This window comes from Dasypus novemcinctus, chromosome 31, assembly GCF_030445035.2.
Source record: "Dasypus novemcinctus isolate mDasNov1 chromosome 31, mDasNov1.1.hap2, whole genome shotgun sequence".
Classification (NCBI taxonomy): domain Eukaryota; kingdom Metazoa; phylum Chordata; class Mammalia; order Cingulata; family Dasypodidae; genus Dasypus; species Dasypus novemcinctus.
In genome coordinates, this window is record NC_080703.1 from 19,666,718 (window position 1) to 19,685,429 (window position 18,712).

General features: G+C 36.2%; 1 protein-coding gene across 9 annotated transcripts in view; it reads right to left on the minus strand.

Annotated features, from left to right (window-relative positions):
• GOLGA4 (golgin A4) overlaps positions 1 to 18,712 on the minus strand; it is a 148,231-nt gene that overhangs the window by 16,232 nt on the left and 113,287 nt on the right. For all 9 annotated transcript variants that reach the window (XM_071212816.1, XM_012530074.4, XM_071212814.1 and 6 more), the window contains one exon: positions 17,959 to 18,034. In XM_071212816.1, coding sequence (XP_071068917.1) covers positions 17,959 to 18,034 — 76 coding nt within the window. The remainder of the gene's footprint in view (positions 1 to 17,958; positions 18,035 to 18,712) is intronic.

Sequence of the window (18,712 nt, forward strand, 5' to 3'; positions counted from 1 at the left end):
GAAAAAAATGGAGTTGATTTTCATCATTCATGGTAGTTATGTTCCATAAAGGCACTGAGAACAATGAATTAGCAAATACTGAACTCCTCCTCCTAGGGGAATTACAGGGTTAGATTCCTGAGGGTCTCCAGTCATGACAGTTTTGCCAACCAATCAATAAAGAAACAATGTTTTATGTTTGTTTCTGTTTAAAGGTACCTTATTTAATATATCTCAGGTCTAAAAAAAGCTTATCTAACACACGGATTTTCTCTCTAGGTAACATCACAGCCTTCTTGCTCTCAGAAACACCATACAGTATTTCAGCACTATGCTGGGGGGCATTTTAAAGAGCAAAATCACCAACGGAAAGCATAAAACTGCAAAAGACATGGCACTAAATATACCACAAAAAGGACACTCATTTACAGGGTAAGAGCTGAAAAAAGAACGAGAACCACTGCCTTGTTCCTCTTCAGCTGGAAATGCATGTGCTGGGTGGCTCAAGTTTTCTACCACTTTGTGCACGTCTGTGAATGACTGTGAAAGCACCACAAGTACTGATTTTGAGGTTACAAATAAATTTTATTGAGGGGGTAAATCTGCAAATACAAAATTTGGGAATAATGGGGATTAACTATAGGTAAGGTGGACTTCATCAAAACTAAAACCTTTGATTTAGCCGCCGCAGCACCCACCGGGACCCCAGCACGCTGCCCCCAACTCCACCAGCAGCGCCATGCCGCAGCCTCGCCCTGGTGTAGGATGTGAGAGCCTGTTAGGGGACAAATCCGACCTCACTGGAGACATTCAAGCAAAGGCTGGACAACCACTTTTCCAGAACAGAGAGGGAGCTCGTGCATCAGAAAAGGTGACTAATGAACATACCAAAAGAACATGGCTGCACAAATACCAGAATCTGATCAGTTATAACAGTTTAAAGAATTTCTTGGAACCGACAATAAACTTACAGAATCCCGCCTTTTGGACTGTGTTAAAGACTTCACAAGAAGAGGAGTAAAACCTGAAGAGTCCACCTGTTTGGAACATTGCTTACAGAAATTCTTAAAAATGACACAAAGACTCTCCATGAGATTTCAGGAATATCACATTCAGCAGAACGAAGCCCTAGCAGACAAAGCAGGACTCCTTGGCCAACCATGATAGACAAGTCCTGATAAAGGGACTTTCAATGAAAGATTACACTGAAAGTGAGGATTCATTTAATAAAATCTCCTGAAAACAGCCACCGTTAAACCACCTGTCACAGCATTTGAAAGCAACTGGAGAAACAAAATTACTGTTTACAAAGAAAAATCAAAACAGAAGATCTTATTGTTCAATTAAAATAATAACATACAAAACATATTGAAACTTCAATAATCAGCAGCTTGATCATTTGAGTAGAAAAATAAACCATTGTTTCTTCAATTATGACCGCTAATTTTAAAGCAAAATATGCGTTCAATCATACATGAGATAGAAAAAATTTTATTTAAGTAAAATAAATAAAAATATCACTAAAAAAAAACCTTTGTGCTTCAAAGGACACCATCAAGAAAGTGAAAAGACAACCACAAAATGGGAAACAGTATTTACAAATCACATTTCAGGTAAGTGACTTGTGTCTAGATTATATAAAGAACTCTCAAAACTCAATAATAAAATACACATAACCCAGTCTAAAAATAGGCAAAGGATCTAAACAGACATTTCTCCAGAGGAGAGATACAAATGGCCAATAAATACATGGAGAGGTGTTAAATGTTCAGCAAAATGATACAGTAGCTAGGGAAAAGGATTTGGGAATATCAAGCAAAATTACCTAATATATATATATTTTTTTTCTCTCCACTTCCCCCCCTCCCTATTTGCTGTGTGGTTTTTTTTTCCGCTTCTGTTGTTGTCAGCGGCATGGGAATCTGTGTTTCTTTTTGTTGCGTCATCTTGCTGGGTCACTCTCCTGTCAGCTCTCCGTGTGTGCGGCGCCATTCCTGGGCAGGCTGAACTTCTTTCACACTGGCGGCTCTCCTTACGGGGCGCACTCCTTGCGCGTGGGGCTCCCCTACGCGGGGGACACCCCTGCGTGGCATGGCACTCCTTGCGTGCATCAGCACTACACATGGGCCAGTTCCACACGGGTCAAGGAGGCCCGGGGCTTGAACTGCGGACCTCTCATGTGGTAGACAGACGCCCTATCCCCTGGACCAAATCCGCTTCCCCTAATATATTAATAATATACCAATCAAATGGTATACATGCCATTTGATCCAATAATCCCAATTCGAAAAGCCCCCCCAAAGATACAATGACAAAAAATGCAGAATATGCACAAAGCTATTCATTTCAGCATTATCCATGAGAGCAAGAAGTTGGAAACACAACTATCCATTAATAATGGACTTGCTGAACAAACTATGTAGAGCCACATAACAGAATGCTAGTCAATAATAAAATGCAATGAGGAAATCTCTGTACTCTGTTATAGAATGATCTCCAGGACACATGACTAAGGGAGGGTGGGGGCGGGGAGTAATTCAGAGCAGTGTGTTAACATATTACCTTTATTTAATAAAGTAAAGAAATACAAATATATTTGTATATTTGGGAGAAGGGAGAGAAATATAAGATTAAAGAGTGAGATGGAGACTTGAAAGGTATTGGCAATTTTCTGGATAATGGGTTCTTAGGTGTTCACTAACCTTCATAATTTACATTACATATATTTAAATGTTTGAAATTATTTCACTTGAACAAGTTTATACTTTTAGAAGATGTAATTCACTCAAACCACAATTTGTAAATACAGAGGTCTAAGAAGTCTAAATGGTATATATGTGTGTGCATGCCTATATTTATTGCAATTATTTTCAAAATATATCAGTCTATATATCATACTTGTTTTATTCTCTCATGTCTATAAATATGAGAGATGATAATGCTTTTCACTTTCCAGAAAATAACTGACTTTAAAGTCATTTTCCAAGAGAAGCAATTAATTGTTTTTAAAGGCATGTGCTGCTTCTTGCCCAAATAGTAGCAAATAAAAGAACTTTCTTCTTATAGCTCTTACCTTGGGTTTTAAGCAATTTAGAGTAGAAATTAGTTATTATTCAAATAAAGATGCTTGTCGAATTGCCTACCTAGTGCCTCTTATGAGTCTTTCCAGATAAATCTATGTGGGCATTATTAGCATTTTCAATGGCAATTCAAAATTTATAACCACGAAATCTACTTAACTACATTTAACACAATCTTAAACAACCAAATCTGTTATAGAAAACTATACAGTTGAAGAAGGCTTGCTCATAGTGTCTTAAAAAATGCATAAAAATGCCTTTTAGAAATGCTATTTAATTATATAATGAAAATAAAAAGCAATTTTTACATTTACAATGATATTTAGGAACAAATGTAACAAAAGAGGTTTAAGATTACTACTAAAAAATATTAGCATTACTGACAGAAATTAAAGACGACCTAAATAAATGTTGAACTCTATCATGATTATGAACTGGAGACTCAATACTGTGTAGAAACCCATTCTCTATAATTTTTCTATAAATCCAATGCAGTCCTAATTAAACCACCCCAAGTTTGTACGTGTGTGTATATGTAAAACTTGTCAAGATGTTTCTAAAATTTATATAGACTTTCAAAAATCTAAGACTAGCTAAGGCACTCTTGAAAGAAAACAAAGTGGGAGAGTTTCCCCAATTGGATATCAAGATTTACTATGGAGCCATAATAATTAAGACAGTGAGTTCTTAGAGCAGGCATAGATAAACTGATCAATGCAACAGACTAGATGTCCCAGAAACAGACTCTGAAAAATATGGACGCACGATGTATGACAGGGGTAATACTAAAGATCAGAGGAGAAAGCGAGTACTCTTCAATAAACAGTGCTTATGCAACTGGTTATCCTTGTGGAAAGAAATGAAACCAGACCCCTACCTTACACCAAACACAAATACCAATTCTAGGTGAACTAAAGACCAAACTGTGAAAATATAACTACTAAAAATTTTTCAGAAAATTCAGAATCTTTTCTTTTCTTTCTTTGAGGTACTAGGGGCTGGGGATTGAACCAGGACCTTGTATATGGGAAGCCAGGACTCAACCACTGAGCCACATCAGCTTCCCTGAGTTGGTTTTATCGTTTGTTTTGTCTGTTGTATGTTTTTTTAGGAGGCACTAGGAACTGAACCTGGGACCTCCCATGTGGGAGTCAGATGCTCAACTGTTTGAGACACATCTGCTCTCCTCAGGAGAATATCTTTATGGCTTTGGGAAGAGGAAAATTCATTAAAAAGACAGAAGACATCTAAAACAAAAAGGAAAATATTGATTAAAATGACCGCTAAAGTTAAGAGCTTCTCAAAATACACTGTAAATCAGCATATAAAACAAGTGGGGGAAAGACAGACTTTTAAGTAAGTGGCATTGGAATAACTGAAGAATTGCAAGGAAAAACAAAACAAGACAAAGTTGGGTCCATTCCTCAACTCTACACCAGGAAAAATTCCAAAAGTATCAGATAATAAATGTTATTTTGTGTGTGAATTTCTCTGTAAAGTGGCCATGGGAAAACCTTTCTAAATTATGAATCAAAATCCAAAAGCTATATGGGAAAAGATATATCTAACTACATAAAAATTAAAATAATGAAAACCAATTTCAAAAAAACATCATAAACAAAATGAAAAAGGTACAGAAACTAAACCAAAATAAAACATCTTCTCACAACAAGAATTCTAGCTTCAGATGGCTTCAACTGGTAAATTCTGCAAAATAAGGAATTTAGTAATAATTTCAATCTTACATAAACTCTTCTAGAGAACAGAAGCGAATCACTACCTGATTCACTTTATGAGAACAGCATAACCATAGCAAAAAAAAAAAAAAATGATGTTAAACTGGGAAAAAAATCTGTAAAATTATACCCTGATGGGTTATTATCCCTAATATATTAAAACCTCCTAAAATTCTCTATATTGCTTAAAATAAAAGACACAAAATCATTCTATACAGAGATACTATAGCTCACCTATCAGATTGGCAAACATTGAAGTACGACAACACAGTCAGCAAAGCTGTGAGGAAACAGGCATTCCCAAACATCACTGAAGTAATGCAAAATGATACAGTAGCTAAGGAGGAAAATTTGGGAATATCCAGCAAAAAACCAGAAACACCACAAAAAACCACCAATAATGAACTAGCTGAATAAACAACATAAAGCCAGATAATGGAACTAGAAAGCTGTAAAATGCAATAAGGAAACTCTCTGTTGTTACAGAATGCATAATTAAGTGGGAGAAAAGAAGTAATTCAGACCAATGTGTAAAATATATTACCTTTAATAAAGAGAGAAAATACAAATGTACACATCTTTACATTAAAAACTAGTAAAGGAGTTTATGGAAAGGGAGGGAACAAAATGGAGGGAACAAAAATGAAAATTCTATTTCCCTGAATAATCCTTGTTTTATAGTTCTGACTTTATAATCATGTAAATGATTTATAGAATTACTATAAAATAAAATGAAATCACCATGGAAAAAAATCAGGGTATAAAAATTGAAAATAAAATGGAACAAATATATTGAACTCCATATTAAATGGCCAACTAAACTACAAAGAGAAGTATTAATTCAAATTACTTTTAAACACAGTAAGCACACATCATAAGTGGAATAGATCTTAGATAAAAGGAACAGAAAATAAATCAAATTGTTTTAGTACTCTGTTAATAATATTAGTATTTTTTCTGTTACTATTGCACACATTGTATGTGCATACATATACACACATAGACACACACATACATAGACACACAAATAAATTACAAATAAACCATTATGTAGTGTTGTTAGGAACATAGATTTTTCAGCATAAGAACAGAGAGATACAAATATAAAATCAAAGTGGAAATATCAGTATGAACTGGATGTATTTTCTCCTGAAAACATTTATGAGGCCAGAAATCAAAAAAGTATTAAGAATGTATCAAAAAGATATGGGAGGACAACCAGCAAGATGGCAGTGGAGCAAGGAGCTTCTAGACTCAGCTCCTGCTCCAGGGCAGTTAGCAAACACCCAGAGCTCTCTGGAGCTGCTGAAGCACCTGTTCAGGGGCTCCAGGAGGCCAGAAGAGCATCCTGCAACATCCTTGAAAGAAGAGAGGGAGACTGCCCATCTGCAGAGAAGACTTGTCAGTAGAGGCTCCACACTGGTGCCCATCCTCGACGGGAGCCACAAGCGCCTCAGGAGCTAGCCTGCGGCTGGAACAGAAAGCTCCACTTCCCAAAAACAGGGTAGGAAGAGATGGTTGGGTACCAACTGCATCTACTAATTAGTAAATTTGGCAGGCTAAAGTGCAACCCGAAGAAAAGCTAAAGTTTGAACCTGTCCACACAGAAAGAGGCTGGCAGTCGCCATCTTAATTCTGTGACTGGCAGAAGGAAAGCGGGGTGGACTGAGAATCACAAGGCTGGTGGGGACTGGCTTCTTTCCTCAATCCTGGTGAATCCTAGAGGAGAGAAAATGAGAAGAGAAGACAACACAGACAGCAAAAACAGCAGGATGGGAGGAGGGAAAGGGAGAAAAATAAATAAATCTGTAAAAAAAAAATGAGGGTAAGTTTAAAATATTCACAGATAAACAGAAACATAGAATTTCTAACCAAGAGACAGGATTTTTAGGAAATACTAAAGCCTGAAAAGAAAAGACAGGAGAGGCCTGGAAGAGCGTCTAGAAATGAAGATTATATCAATAAAGGTAACTAAAAGCGTCAAAAGAGTAGTGAAAATAAAATGACAGATAAAACCCAAATACTCAGGAATAAACCTAACCAACAATATAAAGCACTTGTATTCAGAAATCTACAACTCAATGTTAAAAGAAATTTAAAAAGGCCTAAATAATTGGAAGAACATTCCATGCTTACAGACTGGAAGACTAAATACCATTAAGATGCCAATTCTACCCAAGTTGATATACAGACTCAATGCAATCCCGATAAAAATTCCACCAGCATTTTTAAAATAAATTGATAACACGATTATCAAATTTATTTGGAAGGGTAAGGGTCCTGAATAGTCAGAAACATCTGAAAAAGGAAAAGCAAAGTTGGAGGACTCTCATCTCCAGACTTTAAATCATATTATCTGGTTACAGTGGTAAAAACAACATGGTACTGGCATAAAGACAGACACATAGACCAATGGAACAAAACTGATGCTTTGGCTTTTTAAAAAAGATTTATTTATTTATTTCTTCCCCCTCCCCCTGGTTGTCTACTTTCTGTGTGTTCTTCTGTGACCGCTTCTATTCTTATCAGTAGCATCGGGAATCTGTGTTTCTTTTTGTTGCGTCATCTTGTTGTTGTGTCAGCTCTCCGTGTATGTGGCGCCATTCTTGGGCAGGCTGCACTTTCTTCTGCACTGGGGGGCTCTCCTTATGGGGCACACTCCTTGTGCATGGGGCTCCCCTATGCAGGGGACACCCCTGCATGGCAGGGCACTCCTTGTGCGCATCAGCACTGCACATGGGCCAGCTCCACACTGGTCAAAAAGGCCTGGGGTTTGAACCGCAGACTCGCACGTGGTAGGTGGACACCCTAGCCACTGGGCCAAGTCCGCTTCCCCAAACTGATGCTTTAAAAACAAACTCTCATATGTATGTTCAAGTGATTTTTGACTAGCCTATCAAACATACCCAGCTTGAGCAGGACAGTCCATTCAACAAATGGTGTTGAGAGTACTGCATATCCATAGCCAAAAGAATGAAAGAGGACCCCTATCTCATACATTATCCAAAAATTAACTCAAAATGGATCAAAAACCTAAATATAAAGAGAAGAATCATAAAGCTTCTAGATGAAAATGTAGGAAAATATCTTCAAGACCTGGTGGTAGGTGGTGGATTCTTAAAAGAGATAAGAGGAGAACTAAGATGGACTACTGATATTTAATGTATGCAACAATTTTAATTAGCTTTACTGTAAAAGTGTGGAAATGTATAAAATGGATGGTAACACATAGCAATAGCTAGTTTATAAATGGGGATGTGGCTGAAAATGGTAATCTAGGGAAACAAAATGTCAACTGACAGAATGCTAGAGAATAATGTAGGAACTGAACAGCACAGTAAACCCAGAGGCAGATGTGAACTGTGGTTGACGGTATAGATGCAAGAGTGTCCTTTGTTAGCTAGAGCAAATGTACATTACTACTGCTGGGTGGTGGGAATATAGAGAAGCATGAGAAAAATACAAATGGAGTGACCTATGGACTGTGGTTAGCAGTAATAATGTAACATTCTTGCAACTATGCCAAAGGCATACTGGTCGATAATGGGGCAGTATGGAAAATGTGTGCCAATGTACACTATGGATGTGGTAACAATCAGATGATACCTTATAATCTGTAACAAATGTTCCACCACAGTGTGGTGTGTTGATAGAGGGAGTGTTATTTGGGAATTCTGCACATGTGCATGATTGTTTTGGAAGTTTACAACTTCTGTCATGAAAATACATTTGAAAAATAATAATAGGGTGGGTTGGAAGAAAAATACACCAAATGTAAAATAAGGACTATGATTAGTAGTAAGATTTTGACAATATTCTTTCATAATTTGTAACAAATGTCTCAGGACAATGGAAGGTGTTGGAGGAAGGTTGAGGTATGGGACCCCTGATGATGTTATGCATGTTTGCTTTGCAAATTCACAACTTTCACATACACTTATAGTTTATGCATATTCATATATAAATGATATAAAGATAATAATAATAATAGGGCGGGTTGAGGAAAAAATACTTTGATTAGTAATATTTTGATGATGCTCTTTAATCATTAGTTAGAAATGTTTAACAACAATGCACGGTATTGCTGGTAGGGTGAAGTATGAGAGTCCTGCATGATGTTATATATGTTTGTTTCCTAACTTGACAAATACTATTATACACTTACTCTTTATGTATGTTTATGTATGAGTGATATACTTCAATAAATTTTTTTTAAAAAAAGATAAAAGAGAAGAGCAGATGTGGCTAAAGCGGTTGAGTGCTAGCTTCCCACAAACGAGGTCCTAGGTTCAATCCCCAGGCCCTAGTAGTTAAAAAAAAAAAAAAGACACAGGAACCAACCTGAATGGTCTCCCATGAGTCAGAAAGAAAATTCAAATAACTGAATGGGGGGGTAAAAATCTTTAAAATCCATGAATTTATAATAACTCTAAACAAAAACAAATGAAAAATTCTCAGTGTTCTTCTTTGGAGGATGCCCAAATATTAAATCATTATTCTGAAAACTGGTAAATAAAGAGATAGAATAAAGCATTCATCTTGCATTCCCCTGTATAAGATGTATCTCAAAGTAACCAAATAAAATAGAAAAGTTTCTGTTTATATAAGAATTTCAGTTAACATATATACAAGAAATGGCAGAATCTGAGTGTCACCACTGAACAAGCCCTAATGAAATAACAGATCTAGACAATCACCAATAGCTGAAATCATAAGTGAAAGGTCAGGCTGACAATACCTGCAACCAAATGATAACTCTCAAAATTACAGATATGATGTGTCTTTTGATACGAAGCAACAAGATGTACAGAAAACTCTAAGAAGTACTCTTGTCAACAACTCAAACCTAAATCTTGTAAAGCCCTAGTTCTAACTAAGGGAAATACAGAGGCTAGAGGAAAAATTTAAAGGATAGCATGGAGATGGAATCTGGAAAATTAAGAATGTGGTAAACTCCAAAGGACAAGTAACTTGGCTTCTTCAACAACAACAACAAAAAATAACAAGAAGAAAAATAGAAAGGGATAGAAGAAACCTTGAGAGATACAAGTGATTTATCAAAGGCAACGTGTGGACACTTTGGTTCCTGATTCAAACAAACCCAGTGTTAAGTCACCACTACCACAACAAGAAAATATTTATGATGCTCCTAGTAAGTGTGACTGCTGACTGAATATTTGTTAATCTTTTAGGTGTGATAAATACTGTTAATCTTTTAGGTGTGATAAAGGTATTACAGTTATTTTTTAAAGTTTGTTTTGCTGAAATATTTACATAAGAAATATTATCTTTCTTACCTTAAAATAATCAAATGTATCTAAGGATAGGTAAAGCTGGAGTACAGATGAAACACAACTGGGTGTGTCTTGAAGTTAGGTGATGTGTACAAGTGTATTTATTAAACTATTCTCACTACTACTTTCCTATGTTCCATAATAAAAAGTTTAAAAAGGAAGGCATTATTAACAGAGAGAAAAATAGCAACCAGTAGAGGATCTCTGCAACTCAAATAACTGTAAGGACTAATATTGACAACTTAAAAATAACTCCTACAAGTCAATAAGAAAATAAAAGACAAGCTAATTTAAAAAGAGGTGAATGGCTTTAACATATAAGGTACAATATTCACAGGGTCATGAAATTAGGATGTAATCATATATTTTGGGACCTTAGATAGGACTCTTTTTTTTTTTTTTTCGGGACCTTACATAGGACTCTTTTTTTTTTTTTTTTTTCCCGGGACCTTAGATAGAACTCTTTTTTGGGCAATATTGAGTCTTTTTTAATTGGAAGAAATTTCAGAAGAAAATTAGAAAACTGAGTAGGGGAAGGGCTATTCCCTGCCATAGCCATCCCTACCTCAGGAAATTAAAATCTGCCTCCCAACTTATTATATATGCAATATTACCCATATTCATATTTCATTTCAGATTTCACTATGATTTTTGGGGTAATGAAACTGTTCCAATATCCCTTGTGACGAATGTAAACTACTGTGACTACACCAACAGCCACTGATTGTACACTTTGGATGGATTATATGGTATGCTTGTTTTCTATTGACATTTATGTCCCTAGCCAACTCTTTTCAGCCACACTGTCATTTAAAAATCAGCAGTTTGTTTTACTCACTATAATGTGTTGCCATCAACTCTATATACTTCCTAACATTTATAGTCAATCTTATTAAAAATACTATAGGCAATAGCATCAGCTCCCCTTCTCAACCCTCATTCTAACCCTAGTGACCTATACTCTAGATTTTAACTCCATGAGTTTACTCTTGGTATTTAGTTCATATTAGCAGACCATACAATATTTGTCCTATTATGTCTGGCTTATTTCACTAAATATAATGTCCTCAAGATCCATCTATGTTGTCATATGCATCCCAATTTCATTTCTTCTTAAGCAGAACAGCACTCCATTGTATGAATATACCCCATTTTGTTTGTCCATTTATTAGTTGATGGACACTTGGGTTGTTTCCATCTTTTGACAGTGGTGCTACAATGTGAATAATGCTGCTTTGAACATGGGTGTGCAAATGTCAGTTCATGTTCCTTGCTTTCACTTCTTCTGGATATATTCCTAGTAGTGGAATTGCTGCATCATACTGCAGTTCTATGTTAGCTTCTTGAGGAACCACCAAACGGTCTTCCACAGAGGCTGCACCATTCTACATGCCACCAACAGTTTCAGCCTTATCAGTTCAGAAAGCAGTCTACAGCCTCTGTCTCAAATCTGCCTCCATCAGGGAAGGAACTATGGTTAATTCAGAGATGGGGTGGAGGACAACTTGTTAAAGAGCACCTCTTCCCCAAGAAAAGGGGGGCAGGGGGACAAGGCCCAGTGCAGGTTGAAGGGGTTGATTAGAAATCTCAGATCACAGGTCTAGAATCTGTGCAATGGTTTCATCCCCATGCTGCTGACAGCCTCAGTCTGAACCCCACCCCCTACCGAAATGGCTAATTCTGCCAAGAATTAAAGAAGCAGCTCTTTTTTAGGGCTGGGAGGAACAGCTAGCTGAAGAGCACCACTTGCTGGGGCAAGAATCAGATGAATAAGAGCTGAGAAAATCTGATTCATTAAACACAAGCTATTAATAAAGTTCCATGAATGTGAAATGAAGTATCAAAGAGGAGCTTTAGCACAAAACCTATCATCAAGGAAACCCTGGGTTAAAGAAAGAAATTGAGCCCAGAATAAAGACCTCAAGAAAATCAGAAGCCAAGACACCAGCAAAAAACTATAAGCCATAAGAAGCAGGAAGATATGGCCCACTCGAAGAAAAAGTTAAATCTCTAGACAACATAGAATTTAAGACAAATAATCACAGATGTCCAACCAAATCTTAATTCAATGAGATGATTAAAGAAATTAAAAATACTAAGACATCTGCTGAGCACAAAGAAGAATTTAAAAGAAAAATATTATTTTCTAGGAATGAAAGGCACAAAAAATGAAATTAAAAATACACTGAAGGAGGAAGCAGATGTGGCTCAACTGACTGGGCTCCTGTCTACCACATGGGAGGCCCTGGGTTTGCTTCCCAGGGCGTCCTTGTTAAGGCAAGTTGGCCAGTGCCTGCGGAGAGCTGACGGCCAGTGCCTGTGGAAAGCTGATGCACTGCGCTTGTAGAGAGCAGGCGCAGCAAGATGACGCAACAAAGGGAGACAAGCAGACAGAAGAACGCACAGCGAATGGACACAGAGAACAGACAGCAAGCAATCGGAAAGCAGCGGGGGGAAGGGGGGTGAAATAAATAAATTAAATTAAATAAATACACTGGAGGCATACAACAGGTTTGAAGAGGCAGAAGAAAGGGCCAGTGAGGCAGAAGATAGGATATCTGAAATAAAACTGCTAGAGTTAACAGAGCTAAAAAACAAGTTCAACAGAGGGACAGTATTTAAGATTAATATGCAAAAAATCAGTAATATTTCTATACGCTAGTAATGATCAAGCTGAAGAGAAAGTCAGGAAAAAAATTCTATTTACAATAGTAACAAAAGAATCAAATACTTAGACAATAATTCAGAAAACTACAAAACATTGCTAAAAGAAATAAAAGATGACTGAAATAAATGGAAAGACATTTTATGTTCAGGGACTGGAAGACTAAATGTCATTTAGGTGTCAATTCTACCCAAACTGACACACAGATTCAATGCAATCTCTATAAACATTTCAACTGCCTTTTTGGCAGAAATGGAAAAGTCAATTATCAAATTTATTTGGAAGGCTAGCCAGAAATATCTTTAAAATGACAAACCAAGTTGGAAGACTATTACTTCTTGACTTTAAATCATATTCCTTTACGACAGTGGTCAAAACAGCAGGGTACTGGCATAAAGATAGACACATAGACCGCAGACCCTCACAACTATGGTCAAGTGATTTTTGACAAAGTGTCAAGTCCACTCACCTGAGTAGGGAGTCTAACAAACGGTGCTGGGAAAACTGGATATCCTATCCAAAAGAAAGAAAGAGAACCCCAATCTCACACCTTATACAAAAATTAACTCAAAATGGATCAAAGACCTAAATATAAAAGCTAGAATCATAAAACTCCTAGAAGAAAAGGCAGGGAAACATCTTTGATCTTGTGGTATGTGATAGTTTCTTAAAATTTACACCCAAAGCAGGAGCAATGAAAGAAAAAATAAAGGGACTACCTCAAAATTAAACATTTTTGTGCTTCAAGTGACTTTGTCAAGAAGATGAAAAGGCAGCCTACTCAATGGGAGAAAATATTTGGAAACCACATACCTGATAAGGATTTGATTTCCATGCTATATAAAGAGATCATACAGCTCAACGATAAAAAGACAAGCAATCCAATTTTCCAAAGAGGAGATACAAATGGCCAAAAAACATAACAAGCTATTAAGGAAATGCAAATCAAAACTACAATGACTGTGATTATACCAAATGCCATTGGTGGTACACTTCAGATGAACTGTATAGTTTATGAGTATATATCAAAACTGATTAATAAAAAAACTACAATGAGATATCATTTCACACCTTACAGAATCGTCATTATATAACTATATATATAACTAAAACAGAAAACAAGTGCTGGAGAGGATGTGGCAAATGGCCATTTTATATATATATAACTCTCTCTCTATATATATACATATATATATAAAACTAAAACAGAAAACAAGTGCTGGAGAGGATGTGGAGAAACAGATACACTCCTTCACTGCTGGTGGGCATGTAGAATGGTGCAGCCTCTGTGGAAGACAGTTTGGTGATTCCTCAAGAAGCTAACACAGAACTGCCATATAATCCAGCAATTCCACTACTAGGAATATATCCAGAAGAAGTGAAAGCAAGGACATGAACTGACATTTGCACACCCATGTTCAAAGCAGCATTATTCACATTGTAGCACCACTGTCAAAAGATGGAAACAACCCAAATGTCCACCAACCGATGAATGGATAAACAAAATGGGATAAATTCATACAATGGAGTGCTGTTCTGCTTAAGAAGAAATGAAATTGGGATGCATATGACAACACAGATGGACCTTGAAAACATTATATTAAGTGAAATAAGTCAGACACAATAGGACAAATATTGCATGGTCTGCTAATATGAACTAAATAACTGAGTAAACTCATGGAACTAAAATCTAGAGTATAGATTAGGGATAGAATGAAGGCTGATAAGGGGGAGCTCATGCTTAATGCATGTAGAATTTTTAATAAACGTTAGGAAGTATATAGAGTTCATGTTAACATATTACAGCGAGTATAGCAAACTGCTGGTTTATGAATGTGAATGTGGCTATAAAGAGTTGTCTAGGGACATAAATGTCAATAGAAAGAAAGCTACAGGATAATCTTGGGTTTGTGTAACATGAACTCGGCAGTGGATGAAGTTTGTAGATATTGTACAAATACAAGAATGTTCTTCTATTCTAGAACTAGAATAAATGCACATCACTATTACCAAGTGTTAAAAATTTGGTGATAAATGGAAAAAATGTAACTAATGTAACTTATGGACTGTAGTTAACAGTATTATTGTAATATTTTTGTACCAAAGGTACAGAGGTAATATATAAATGCTAAGGGTAAAATATAGGGGTTATAAGAGGGAAAGAGATTTTTCTCTCTAGAGTAATGAAAACATTCTAAAATTGACTAAGGTGGTGACAACACAACTCTGTGATGAAATTGAGAGCAACTGAGTACAGGTACACTTTGGATGAATTATACAAGGCATGGGACTGTATAATATAGTGAACCCTGTGGTGGATGATGGATGGTGGTTAACAGGACAAATAAGAGAACATTCTTAGATGAACTGTAAGAAGTACAATATTAATATATTGTGTTGATAATAGGATGACTTATGGGAAGACACTTAATGAATGAAAGATACAGACTATAGTTAGTAGTAATATTTGGATGCTCTTTTATTAATTGTAACAAATGTTCCACAACAATCCAAGATGTTGATGTTGGGATGATATATGGGAATCCTGTATGTTATACATGGCTGTTTTGTAAACTCACAACTTCTTTCATTAAAAGAAAACAGAATCACTAAAAGAAAAAAAAAAGGTGAATGATATGGATAGGCAGGTTGCGAAAGAATAATTACACATACCTAAAATGAATGAACGATCGAACAAGCAAGATGCTTGACACAACTACTAATAAGAGAAATGCATTAAAATTGCAATGAGATGTCATTACACACCATTTAGATCAACGAAAGATTAAAAGGCCTTAATATATCTAGCCCGGGCAGGAGCTATAGTGATGAGAACTCTAATCCACTGCTGGTTGCACTGGATATTAGTATAAACATTATAAAAAATATTTTGACTTAAAGGATATGTACAAAAATGTTCATATCCTATGACACAGCAACTGTATGATTACATTACATAAAGTTAAAATCTAAGCAAAATATTGTTTGGGAATATATACATAGGTTATAAAACAATAAGGAAGTATAAGAGTATAAAATAAAGTCAGAAAAAAACAAACAAAACACAGAAAATCAGCATGTTGGAAGAGACAAAGTTATCATGGAGCTGTACAGAGGGGCTTCTAAAGAACTGGTAATGCTTGATTTCTTACCCTATAATGCAGGTATTAAGATATTCATTTTATCATATTCTTTAAAGAGGGAGCAGAGTGGAGGGATTATCGTGCATAGGCAACCAGACTGCTTGGGTTTTTGAGAGGATTAATAAATTGATAGAGGGAAACGGACTTTGGCCTAGTGGTTAGGGCGTCTGTCTACCATATGGGAGGTCCGCGGTTCAGGCCCCGGGCCTCCTCGACCCGTGTGGAGCTGGCCATGCGCAGTGCTGATGCGCGCAAGGAGTGCCGTGCCACGCAGGGGTGTCCCCCGCGTGGGGGAGCCCCCACGTGCAAGGAGTGCGCCCGTGAGGAAAGCCCCCAGCGTGAAAGGAAGATGCAGCCTGCCCAGGAATGGCACCGCCCACACTTCCTGTGCCGCTGACGACAACAGAAGCGGACAAAGAAACAAAAGCAGACAAAGAAACAAGACGCAACAAATAGACACCAAGAACAGACAACCAGGGGAGGGGGGGAAATTAAATAATAAATAAATAAATCTTTGAAAAAAAAAAAAGTTGATAGACAAAACATGTTTAGAATGTTACTTGGCACTAGTATTATATATGTGTTAGCTATTAAAAAAGCAGCACATGTGTTCATTTTATTATTTAGAACTGAAAAAAGACACTATGCATGAAACTCTGAAGTTGAAACTAACAGAAAGAATCAACAGTATTCTCTATGTACTACTGAGTACTGATTTGGCACAGGGCCATGGTGAGAATCACACACAGTTGACTTAGCTATGAGGAATTTTTTTTTCATTTTTTTAATTAGGAAAGTTGTGAGCTTACAAAAGAATCGTGCATAATGTACAGAATTCCCATATATCACCCCTCCACCAAAACCGTGCACTGTTGTGGAACATTTGTTACGGATTTTGAAAGAACATGGTCAGACTATACCACTAACTATGGTCAACAGTGTACACTTGTTATACTCTTTCCACACACCTATTAGTTAACTATGTATCAGTAGTGTACATTTGTTGTAGTTCATGAGAAAACAATCTCTATTTGTACTGTTCACCAGAGTCCATCTTTGACCACATGGTTCCCTGGGCTACAGGGTCCCATGCCTTGTGTGTTCTATCCAAAGTGTACTCTCATTTTATGAGGAATAATTTATGTAGGAAGAGTCTTCTCTGAAGTGAGTGATAGGAAACTTCAAAGTTGGTTTTCTCATCTTTCTGAGAGGTTTGGAAAGAACTCAAAGCAAGCCCTTGTTTAATTTAATTAAAAATTTTATGGTATCTTACGTGATTTCTTAATAATTAGTAACAGCTTTCAGAAACATGAAGGAATGCTAAATGACTTTGATTAATGCTCTGGTGTCTCCCATGATAAAGCAGAAAGCTTTACAAAAGATTTAGCAAAACAAGAGTATTCTTAATGCAGTGAGGCAGTAAAATTCAACTTTAGAGAATAGGTAGTTGCCAAGTGATCACACAAAGATCTTGATTATTGATTATCTCAAGGGCACCACTACCTAAACACTCAAGCTCACCTTTAAAACCCTTTGGAAGTGGCATATATTATTCAAATTAAGACAAAAATATTTCCAAATCATCCATCCCCACCTTGAACACAAGAATATTTATGAAATTATTTTCTTTTTAAACCCTGGTTTAAAATTAGTAATTACAACAATATTGTAATAATAAAAAACAGGAAACATTTAGAATACATAATTCCATGTATCTGTGAGCATGTATGAGTGCATGCAGGGGATCACAAAAACGTGTTTGCATACATACAGAAAAGAATCTGGAAAATATCATGACTTGTGAACCGGGGCCATCTGGCAAGTGGAGACTGAAGTTAGCAATTGCAGTTTTCACTTTTACACATCTGCATGTACTGTACCATGTACTGACACATGCTACATGACTGAACCTTGATTTTAATTTTTGTTTTAGATTATCATTCTTAACCCCTTCCCCCAAAGAGTTCTTATTGGTTAATTACAAAGGTAAGACACACTCATTGTAAAGATCACAGAATGACAAAGACAAAAATAAAAATTATCCACAAACTCCATTCTTACCTTTGTAAGGTGTGCCTATAGTTGTTGCATATACATTCTTCTCATATTTCTTCAAACGGTCTTCTAAATTATGAATCTAAAAATGACAAATATCCAAACCATATCATAAGAGTCATATGGAAACCATATGTAGAAAAACAGGACTTCAGTAGCCATTAGATATTTTAAATGCTGGAGACAGAATATAGGCAAAAATTAATACAAATGGTTTCTTAGATATGATGCCAAAAGCGTAAATAACAAAAGAAAAAATAAACTGGACTTCGGCAAAATTAAAAACTTTTGTGCATCAAAGGACATTACCAAGAAAGTAAAAAGACAACCACAGAAAAAACATGGAAGAAAATATTTGGAAATCATCTACCTGATAAGGACCTCATATTCAGAATACATAAAAAGATTCTTACAACTCAACAACAAAAAGACAACCTAATTTTAAAATGGGCAAAAGACTTGAAAAGACATTACCCCAAAGAAGATATGCTATTGGCCAATAAGTACAAGAAACTAAGTATCATTATTCAATAGGGAAATGCAAATCAAAACCACAATGAGAAACCACTTCATACTCTCTAGATGGTTATAAAAAAAAAAAAGGAATATAAGAGTTGGCAAGGATGTGGAGAAATTGGAACCATGGCACATAGCTGGTGGGAATGTAAAATGGTGCAGTTGCCAAGGAAAGAAGTTTGGCAGCTCCTCAATAAATTAAACATAGAATTAATATATTACCCAGCAATTGTATACCTTGGTA